The sequence below is a fragment of the Thamnophis sirtalis genome, unplaced genomic scaffold (genome assembly GCF_051295495.1).
Source record: "Thamnophis sirtalis isolate CommonGarterSnake01/CBP01778 unplaced genomic scaffold, rThaSir2_p1.2 scaffold_2, whole genome shotgun sequence".
Classification (NCBI taxonomy): Eukaryota; Metazoa; Chordata; class Lepidosauria; order Squamata; family Natricidae; genus Thamnophis; species Thamnophis sirtalis.
Window position 1 is genome coordinate 165,099,351 of NW_028261382.1, and position 11,283 is coordinate 165,110,633.

Below are 11,283 nucleotides of genomic sequence, written 5' to 3' on the forward strand. Positions count from 1 at the left end.
ACTACCTGCATTGTAAAAAAAAGCCTGGTTTGCGGCTGCTTTTCTGCATCAGGACCTGGGCTACTCATCATCACAGCACCCATTGTAAATCATTTACTATACCAGAGGGGGCTTCAGGATGATATATAGGTACAGTATAGGTGGTACCTTGCTCAATAGTAGTAACTGTGAAAGGGATCTTTGAGTCCTAGTGGACAACCATTTAAATATGAGCCAGCAGTGTGCAGCAGCTGCCAAAAAAGCCAACACAGTTCTAGGCTGCATAAAAAGAGGAGTAGAATCAAGATCGCGTGAAGTGTTAATACCACTTTATAATGCCTTGGTAAGGCCACACTTGGAATACTGCATTCAGTTTTGGTCGTCATGATGTAGAAAAGATGTGGAGACTCAAGAAAGAGTGCAGAGAAGAGCAACAAAGATGATTAGGGGACTGGAGACTAAAACATATGAAGAACGGTTGCAGGAACTGGGTATATCTAGTTTAATAGAAAGAAGGACTAGGGGAGACATGATAGCAGTGTTCCAATATCTCAGGGGTTACCACCAAGAGGGAATCAAACTATTCTCCAAGGCACCTGAGGGTAGAACAAGAAGCAATGGGTGGAAACTAATCAAGGAGAGAAGCAACTTAGAATTGAGGAGAAATGTCCTGACAATTACAACAATCAATCAGTGGAACAGCTTGCCTCCAGAAGTTATGGATGCCCCAACACTGGAAGTCTTTAAGAAGATGTGGATAGCCATTTGTCTGGAACGGTATAGGGTTTCCTGCCTAGGCAGGGGGTTGGACTAGAAGACCTCCAAGGTCCCTTCCAACTCTGCTATTGTATTATTATATTATTGATATGAGGCCAACTATCAAAAGATTGAAATTGAATTGAAAGTGGACCTTGTAACATGACAATGATCCTAAACATTCCAGTAAATCCATTGAGAAATGCCTGGGGGGGAGGGGATTCTCTGAGATCCTGCGGGGCGATTTGAAATGGGACTTACACGCGAGAAACTCCTCAAACATTGTGCGGCTGAAAAAATCTGCCTAGCAGAGTGGGAACATATTCCTCAAAATGAATATCAGGGACTGGTGGGCAGTTGTACGAAATGCCTACTTGGGATTCTTTCTGCCAAGTGGGGCAACACCAGTTACTTGAGCCAAGGGTATACTTACATTTTCCGGAGAAGAAAATGCCATATCTGTAAATTTTTCTGCTGGACAAATTATTGCAAAATCAATTTTTCACTGTCTTTTTAAAAATGTATACTTTTTGGATAAGGATAAAATATTGATATACCCATATTTGTTTTAAAAAAACCACTTTAAATAGAGTGCATTTTTATATGACTAAATGCTTGATCTCATTTATATTCAGATATTCTACATAACAGCTTCATAACATTTCCACTGTGTACATAAATGTAATTTTTGAGAAACAACCCTCGCCTTTTTAAGCTGTCCCTCCCATCTACCCACCAGAATACTACAGTAGTTCCAAATATTTTTCTCCAACAAAATTAAAATGGGATCTCCAAAATATGTAATGACGCTCCCTCTAGCAATCAAATCTCTGACTTATGGCCTATCAACATAGTCGTCCTTGAACTATGCACAAAACAAATTACACTGCTGGACTCTTAAGCACAATAATTTTACTCTGTTAATATTTTTGCATTCTAAGTATTCCACATACTGAGCCAAGAAAGAGCATGAATAGCTGCCATTCCAAAATGGGCTTCACAGAAACTATTACTCAAACTGCTGTTATAAGTTTGATGCCAAATTTTCATTCAATTCTAATACCATCTGTCACAGGTCACAAACAACTTCCTTCTCAAAGACGTTTCATGCATTTTCTTTCTTTCTTTCTCGCTCCCTCTCTGCATAAGAAGTAGACTAGAGGTCATAGGCAGAACTATATTTAAAACTCAGACTTAGGGAGACGGGATTTCTTGCACAGGCTAGCTATTTAGCAGATGAAAGAAGTTACATCATTCATCTCCACTTGTGCAATACTGTTGTGCTCTGCCTGCCCTGAAGCATTTCAATTTTTTTTTGTCCTCCTATTTACAACATAATGCAATGCAACTATGGGTCAGATCTATGCGAACATGTTTGTCATCTTATCCAAGGATAAATCATACGTACTAATTGGTAAGCTGCCCAGGAGAGATGGATGGCACATACATTTAATAAACAAATGAATAAATAAGAAAGTAAATAAATAAATATCTCATGAAATAAGATATAAAAAAATGAAATAAACAAATAAAATACATTAATAATATAATAGTGTAGCAAAACACCAAAACTAGCCCTAACTATTGTTCTAATAGAGCTGGTTTGGTCTAATCAAGTGCAAGGGTGTCAAACTCGATTTCATTGAGGGCCTCATCAGTGTTGTGTTTGACCTTGGGGGGCGGGGATGGACATGGTTCCACCACAAAACCGCGTTCGACTAAAGGGCGCTCGATGAAACCGTGTAGCTGACGTCATCACAGCGCGACAACAGCGCGGAGAAAAAAGCACGCTGTAAACGCTAAACCTAAAATTAACCCCTAAACCTAATCCTAACCCTTAACCTAACCCTAAACCTAACCCTAACCCTTACCTTAACTTGAATCGGCTTGCTTTCAAAGCGCTATTTAAAGCGCCCTTCTTCTCCGCGCTTGCTGTTGTTGCCCTGTTGATGACGTCAGCGACGCGGTTTAATCGGGCGCGCTTTAGTCGAGCGCGCTTTAGTCGTGCCACGGATGGACATGACTGAGGTGAGCATGGCCAGCTTGCTGTCACTCATGTCAGGGGCGCCTACGGAGGCCTGAGTGCTCTGCCAATGAAAACAGGCTTCTGAGCTCCATTTTTGGCTGTGACAGCCTCCTGCAACCCTCTGCCAGTGAAAATGGAGCTCCGGAGGGCTGCACGCGGCCCTCCCGTGCTCCATTTTTGCTGGCAGAGGCACCACGGGCCAGTTCTTCACTGTTTCCAGGGCAGCCCTGCAGGCCAGATCGAAGCACTTTGTGGACCAGTTCCGGCCCCCAGGCCTTGAATATGACATCCCTGGCTAAAAACCAGGAAACTATTCCAGTCATGTCTTATGAATGAAAGATGGCTGGATGACTTTGAGCCAATAATTATCTCTCAGCCCAACTCGTCTCATTAGGTTGTTGCTGTAGGGAAAATAGGAGGAGGAAGAAGTATTAGGTATGTTTGCCGCCTTGAGTTATTTATTAAAAAATAAAAGCAGGATTTAAATAACCTAAACATCTAAAAATCTAAAAGTTTTTTTTTTTAAGATGGAGTCTGGTGGTCTACTGTCTAGGGAATTTTTAGGATTTTTGTGCAATGGAAAACACACAGCTTTGGGTTTGCTTTTGTTATATGGATAGTATGGGTCGTTGTGTGATGTTTAGAGGCCTTCCTGGGAAGAAGGAAAAGAGACAAAAGCAGTGATGGTCTGGCAGTTTCTATCAATCTGGAGGACAGGAAGGAGCGTTGGAAGCTGGCAGGAATAGTGAATAGAGATAATGGATGACCTAGAAGGTGGCAAAATGTCAGGAGAAGGGGAGATAGAAAGAAGTTCCATCTGTCCTAGCCAGTGTGGTTCTCTTAGATTGGGAAGTTGGAAGCTAGCAGAAGCAGAGGAATATGTGGATAAATGTGGAAGAAGGTACAGCAGAACAGGGGACTCCTTGGAATCTAGACGGCAGGATAAGAGGCCATGAAGGAGTACAGAAAGAGGCAAAAAAAGAATATGGAGAAAAGGACAGGTGGGTAAAATAGGGAATGGAACTGTGGAAGATTGTGCAAGAAAGTGAAGTTGGGAATAGCAAAGAGGGGAAATGGAAAAAATGGAGAATTATGGAACTTTGAAAGGGTTATTGAGAAAGGATTAAAGGTGAATGCAGAAGAGACATGGGTATTGAACAGTACAAAGACAGCATCATTTTGGACCGTATGTGTTGGCAGCAGGGCAAGTGGTAGGCAAGGATGAGTAGCTGAATTGGGGGTGCTGGTGATGGCAGATTGCAGAGAGACTTTATGAAGGCATTAGGTTAGCAAATCTGGGAAATGGCGATGGTCAATTTGGTATAAGTACCTTCTTTTCAGCATCATCCTTTGAACAAGGGATTATTTGGCCTCAAGTCATTATTCCACTGCTCCATAAGAGCCCCAGCTCTTTAAGTCACACTCATTCACAACTTCACTGTTGATAAGAGATCAGATGTGGTAGTGTACAAGGAATGGCCTTGAAGCAAAAGGAAGGGCTACTATCAAGGCAATGCTCAGATGTGTGTGGCTTGAGCCCATTTCAAGAAACTTAAGTTGGGAAAAGATCTCAGACAGGCCTGTCCCTAATTTATAAAAATAAAATCATGGAGAGACTGAAATTAGGGTAGGTGTCAGATTCCTCAATAGTTTAATTCAATGGCTGGCAACACAAAAGCTGGAAGTGTGGTGGTGATTGTTGAAGGTACTTTGGTTGTGACCCTGTAAGCTGTGTGTTTTAAATCCCTTGTATATGAACCCAGCACATTTCTTTTCTGAGTCCAATCTTGTTGAGCTGACAGTCCTTGGCTACTTGTTTATGGAGATTCTCAATGTTCCAGGGTCATGATTGCCCCAAAGATACTTTTTCAGGAGGCAACTGAAGAAAAACCAGAACGTCCAGTTGCCTCTTGAAAAAGCACCTTTGGGACTGTTATCACTGTATTTATTATCACTAGATTATTGTAGTGTGGATGTTTTCCTTGTAAACTATTGACGTGCACATGATTACAATGGTCTAAGAATCTAATGAATATATAATTACTTCTACTCCAAGTTATTCTCCACTCAATTATTCTGAATGAGTTTAAATCCAATTACAACATATATAAAGTAACTTTTCCGCAATATTCAAAGCAAGCTCACACATTCACTTGGAAATGTTTTTTCCCCATCTGATCCATTTATAAAAAGCATGTTTTCCCATCTGATCCATTTACTGTGTATTTAATTAACTACATATGTACCACCAGATTTTCAATGAAGCTCTTATTTAGCATCATCTATTCATTATACCCATTCAGCGTTCTTGAGATATTTTGAGCATATTTTCCATATCAGCAAATCTACTTATAGAATGATTTAACAATGTATTGCTCAACTAATAACACAGATATATAACAAGCTCAGTTTTATAGTAGTCACATTTTGATATGTTTTAAATCAACAATCTGTGCATAACCATATGAGGATTTGTTATAGATTCCACAGAATTCTACAAGGAAGTAAATGGGCCACACTACACATTGCCGAGGTGGCGCAGTGGTTAGAGTGCAGTACTGCAGGCCACTTCAGCTGACTGTTATCTGCAGTTCAGCGGTTCTAATCTCACCGGCTCAAGGTTGACTCAGCCTTCCATCCTTCCGAGGTGGGTGAAATGAGGACCCAGACTGTGGGGGCAATATGCTGACTCTATAAACCGCTTAGAGAGGGCTGAAAGCCCTATGAAGCGGTATATAAGTCTAACTGCTATTGCTATTGCTATTGGCACACAGTTGGAAGCTAAGAAAATTGCCCCCAAGTTCTGCTGCATGCATGCCTGCACAATCAAAATTCAGTCTATTTCCTGGGCAGTGTTCTGTTTACTGTGGTAAACTGGAATAAATTAGACTGTGCCTTCACTCTACTACCATGCTCCTTTATATAAATATATTTCAAATCCTTTTATTGTAATAGTCAGGTTAAAATTTAACATTTCCAGGTAAATCTAGTTGGAGAGCTTCCATTAAGAAACAGCCATTCTATATCTATTACCACGAGTATTACACAAGTGGGAAAGGAAGAAAAGTAGCAAATGGTGCACACCTAGGCAAAATAATGTGCTGCCTTTGGAAGGTGAGCAGCCATCCTCTCACAATGTCTGAAAACCTATATACTGTACATATTTGCTTGTGGGAAAGCTCCACTGAATCAGTGAGACTTCTTCCCCCAGGTAAACATAGAAATGAGGAAGAAATCAGAGCATCCTTCTGAAATATTTAGCCTGTACACATATTTGAGCAAGCAATGCAATATCAATGCATTTTTATGACCCAGAATTTAGCATGGTTTTAATCTGCTCGACAAGCATCCTCAGAATTTGGCATAACAAGAAGCGCAACAAACAATATGAAAGTAAATTACAGTAATCAGTACAGGAAAAGACATGATGCATACTTAATTATTTTGGCAGCATCATATATTCACCAGCTGCCCTGATTTTGGACTACAGGAAAGCCTATGCAAGCCTACAATAAGCAAAGCTCCTGAAAAGCTTTTAATGCAGTGGATCCTTTTTTAAATAACAGAGGAAACGTTGCTTTAATTAAGCAAGGTGAAAACAGCCAAGAACACCGGATCTGCCCATCAGCAATTCCTTTTCATAACAAGAGGTAGGTGAAGATGATCCCCTCCACAGTGGGACTAGCAACAGATGCTTTGACAAGCTTCCTTCTTGGCCTTTACACCCCCAGTTGCCCTAAATCATGATTTGCCCGGCGAAAGAAGTACAGCCGAGGGTTCCTAGTTAAGGAAAACCCCTGCCCGCGTTTTCTATGGGAGAAAGCTCCCAAGCCATTCAACTGAGGCGGGAAAGGAAGATATCGCCAACGACTGGAACCAACGGAAAGCCCCTGGGGGCAAACGTGAGCCCCCAGGGCTGTCAGTTTTCTCCCTCTGGCTCGTCGCCATTCAGACGTGAAAGGAGAAGAAACCTCGGCCCGCCTTCAGCCCCGCCTCGAGGGCTTCACAGCGGTTACACTTAAGTTTCCTTACAGACGCCAAGCGTTCCGCTCCATTTGCCTACTTTGTTACCGAGATTTTGCAAAGGCTGCGCAATCTCCCTCTTGCTCGCGTCTCTCCCCCCGCTCAACCCCAAGTTAACCTCTTCCAGGAACAGAGAGAGCCAAAGGGCGCCTCAGCTTCAGCCAGCCCTTATCTTTCCCGCCACGCCCTCCGTCCCCGTAGAGCCTTTCACGCAAAGGATAACAAGAGTGCGGGGCTAAGCCAGGTTGGGGCGGGGGGGACGACGCATTTCATCCCTCACCTCGGGATCGCTGTCGGGAAAGGGCTTAGCCTTCCCCCCCCCGCCTTCCAATCTCCCGCGCTCCGGTGTCCACGGTTCCCCCCGAAGAGGGGAGAAGCGAGAGGAAGCGCACATGCTTACCCAGCAACTCTTTGGGAACGTCCGCGCTCTCTTCGGTCATCCTTGCTGGGGGCTTTGCCTTCCCTCTTCGGAGCGCGAGCCGGGAGGCGAACGTGTTGCTTGCTGGTGACAATTGCTCGCGTTTCCCGCTCTCCGCCCTCACCTTCCCTAGCTGCCCCCGCCTCAGGCTAGGCTAGGCTAGGCGAACGAATCCCGATCAGCTGTTTAGAAAAGAGGAGGAGGAAAAGGGCCCCGCAATCCTGCTGGTGCTGGTCTCCCCGCCGCTTTCCGAGGAGGAGGAGGAGGACCGGGGTGGGTGGATTTAAAAAGATCGGAAAGCCGAGGGAGAGTTACAAGGTTATTGCTGCACGGCGTCTCTTCATCTCAGCTGCAGGCGGAGCAAGGCTTCGCGAGGGGAGAAGACCGCAGCCCAGACCGCCTTCGCGCGGCTCGGCTCTCCTTTTTTTCCCCCCTGCTGCGTCTGCGCTCCTCGCTTTCGCTTTTTTCCTCTTTCCTCCTTCCTGGCCGCGGACGAGCTTCCCTCTCTCCTGCCCGGCTTCCCTCCAGCCTCACGCAGCCACCTCCCGGCCTGAGGTGCGAGCGGAAGGCGTGGGTGGAGGCGGCGCTGGCGGCATTCCTGGTTCTGGCGGACCCCAGCCCCGGGCCGGGGGGCTTCCCTTCGGGCACCCACGCAGCCCGCTCCCAGCCAAGCGACGGCCTCCTTCTTCCCCTCGCGAGAGGCAGCCGCGGTCTGAGCGTCCGCCCGAGAAAAGCTGGAGTTTGGGCGAGAAAGCTCGCCTAGGCAGAAGGGGATTTTTTTTTACCCTTCGCCAGCCCGGCGTTAGCTCAGAGATTCCATGCGCACAAACCAGGCAGGGAGCCGGAACGTGCATATAAAGGACACTGGCGGCTCTCCCTTTGGTCCCTCCTTCGTTCCCACGAATTGCAGAATCTAGCAGCAAGCTACGGAGAGAGATCGGGGGCCATCTGCTGGTTTCAGGTTTACTAAGCCTGGAGGTGGGGGAAAGATCCCTCCCTTGCCCTCTGCTCCCATTCCCACCATCTTTTTTTTTTTAAAGAAAAGCTGCTTTTTAAGGTGATTAACGCTTCTTGAAAAGCAGCCCCGACCCATCAAGTGAGGCTGGATCCGAGCAACCCCTGAAGGGTCGTGCATGCAATGCAATATTTATTTCATTTTACCCTCGTTTACAATCCAACTTCACTTCATTGAGTACTTCGACAAGATGTTTACAACTTACCCAGCTGGAGCGGTGTACAGAAAAAGCAGGCTTTATTAAATATGAGGCTATTCAGATTTCTGAGGATGTTTAGAGCCTGGACTGGGCTCGAATTCTTATAGGGAAAAATGTATTAACAAAGTAGGACCGGTTTTAGGAACTTGGGAGGCACTAACTTTGCACCCAGCATTCTTCAGCTGACAACAATAAACAGAAAACTGTTTAATCTCAAGCATTCCTGGAGTATTACTAACAATGTGGAGTTTGAAAGAATTGTCTAAAGCATAGTGATATACTTTCAGATTTATTCCTGTAACTTAGTTTCATTAGGGAAAAAATGAAATGGATTTATTATATTGCTTTTTTATGTTGGTACTAAAACTCTTCTGCTGCTTTTGGCTGATTCAGAAGTAGCTTTTAAATACTGTTTTCACAGACATACAAGTAGCAATTTGATGATAGTTGGTAATTTAAGATGTAGCAAATACCTCAATTTCTTTGCCCATTGCTGACACTTAAACTTTTTAAAGCTTTTTATAAGCTCTGGAGCAGCTCACCTTAATTTTGTGTCTTCCAAGTATGATGCACTATGATACCCTTGATATGCCCTGGAAAATATTTTATAGATTTGGGTGAAATTCTAGTTCATGCCAAATTTGTACTTTAACCTTCCACATTACATTTTCTGAAGGCAGGGAGTTTCCTTAAAATGTGTAACAGGTCAGTTTTGTAACAGGATTTTTAAATTATGCTAAGGGATGGTGTTTGATTTTTGGTGTGTGTATATGTGTATGTGTGTGTGTGTGTATTTAACAAATGTATATAACTCTTCATCTACCCAGAGGAACTATAGGTAGCACACAGAAATAAAAACACAGAAAACTATATTCACAACCCAATGGACCACAGCATGCCAGGCTCCCCTTGTCCTCCACTGTCTCCTGGAGTTTGTCCAAATTCACGTTCAATGACGTCGAACCATATCCTCTCTTGTCTGCCTCTCCTTTTGCCTTCAATCTTTCCCAACATCAGGGGCTTTAACATTGAGTCCTCTCTTCTCATTAGGTGGCCAAGCTATTGGAGTTTCAGTTTCAGTATCTGTCCCTCTAAAGAACAGTCAGGGTTGACTTCCTTTAGGATTGACTGATTTGACCTCCTTGCAGTCCAAGGGAGACTCAACAGTCTTCTGCAACACCACAATTCGAAAGCATCAATTTTTTCCCCACTCAGACTTCCTTATGGTCCAACAGCTATACATTACTACTGGGAAAGCCATAGCTTTGACTAGATGGACCTTTGTCAGCAAGCTGATGTCTCTATATGCTGTCTAGGTTCATCATAGCTTTCCTCTCAACTTATTACATTATCAACATATAAATGAAATGGCAGTCACAGCAGAATTCCACATCCTGGCCCCCGTCTGTTGGAAGAGCTGAGAACTGTAGGGTTGAGGTGTCTGTATCTTAGGGAGGTTGTTGACAGAGAAATCATACTAACCAGGACCTATCATGATACCAGAGCATGTTTGTTTCCCAATACCTCTAGAATAGCTTTCTCCAACCTTAGGCTGTCTCCGGATATACAGCCGTTGTACAATTCCTGACTATTGTGGTCTGTAAACCATTTATATATAGAAACCCAGTCTGAGTATGAAATAAGATTAAATGACTGTGAATAAATGTGAAATATTGTGATGCGTTATATAATTAACTCAATCTAGTTTGAGATCTTGATGTTTGCTGCAGTTTCTTCTTATAATCTTTTTACTATCAAACTAGATAACCTTGCCAAAATATTTGAAAGGATAAATGTTAGGCATCATATTTTTATTCTTCTACCTTTGAAGGTAGAAGATTTGTTGCCTTATAACTGCATCTGAAAAAATATATTCATAATAAACACTAGATCAGTATTATATTATGTCATGTGTTTAAGTATTTCTTTTTACTTTATTGTGGTCAATATTATCAAACATAAAAAAACTTAAGAATTTGCTGATTTAGTATTCATGTCTGCTTTTTTGTTATAGATGATTACATGTATAATGTGTTAATGTGATTAGTGAATAATAATCCTATGATTTACAATGTTGGTATTTATCCACATGCCAAAATGTGTGTCTAATTGAACAGACAGCAATTCCTGTCAAAAATGCAGAAAAAATGTCCTGCCCATTTATTGAAGACTGCACATGAAATGTTCTCAAAAATTGAACAAAAAAAAAAGACTGCAATTATGTTCTTAGTACATATTACAAGCTTAAAGCATCCAACATAAGCCACTAACAGAAGAATTACTCATGTCTACCTAGATGTAAACCATAATTAAGTTATTATAGCTTATTCCCAAATAAGTCATAACTCTATGATTTCCTAGACAAATCTGAGTTGTTCATCTAATGTTTTGTTTTATCCTGAATAATTTGTATTATAAATATTGGCTTCTTGATCCAATTCTGCCTCTTTCTCTGAAGAGTTCCCAACAGTTGTTTCTTGTGGCTTTTTGTAGGTATGTGATACTAGAAAGGAACATGTTAATCTAAACCAGCAACATATATTTATTATATGTTGCTGGTTTGGCCATCTGATTAACATGTTCCTCTGAAGATTTTCTTCCTGTCTCACCCACCCACCCCCAGCTCAATGTATATCTTGGTTAAATAGATGACTAATCCATGAACAAAGTGCCTACTTTATCCTCATTCAATGGGTTACTGCCAGGATCAAGTTTATATTATTGATCATAAAAAAGCTAGCTATATTTTATTTTTCCACTCCTATCTTTCTTGGCTGTACCTATCTATCATTTGTCTTTCCTTTGCAACTTTATTCTTCATTTTTTTCCCTTTCCCATGCATAATCAAATAAGGGCACAATTCTAAA

The 11,283-nt window shown here is 42.5% G+C and overlaps 1 protein-coding gene across 1 annotated transcript in view; it reads right to left on the reverse strand.

Moving 5' to 3' along the window:
- Nucleotides 1-8,089, reverse strand: part of CARMIL1 (capping protein regulator and myosin 1 linker 1) — a 130,332-nt gene extending 122,243 nt beyond the window's left edge. Inside the window, exon 1 of the mRNA XM_087707362.1 lies at nt 7,185-8,089. Coding sequence (XP_087563488.1) covers nt 7,185-7,224 — 40 coding nt within the window. The 5' untranslated portion in view covers nt 7,225-8,089. The remainder of the gene's footprint in view (nt 1-7,184) is intronic.
- Nucleotides 8,090-11,283: the final 3,194 nt, after the last annotated feature.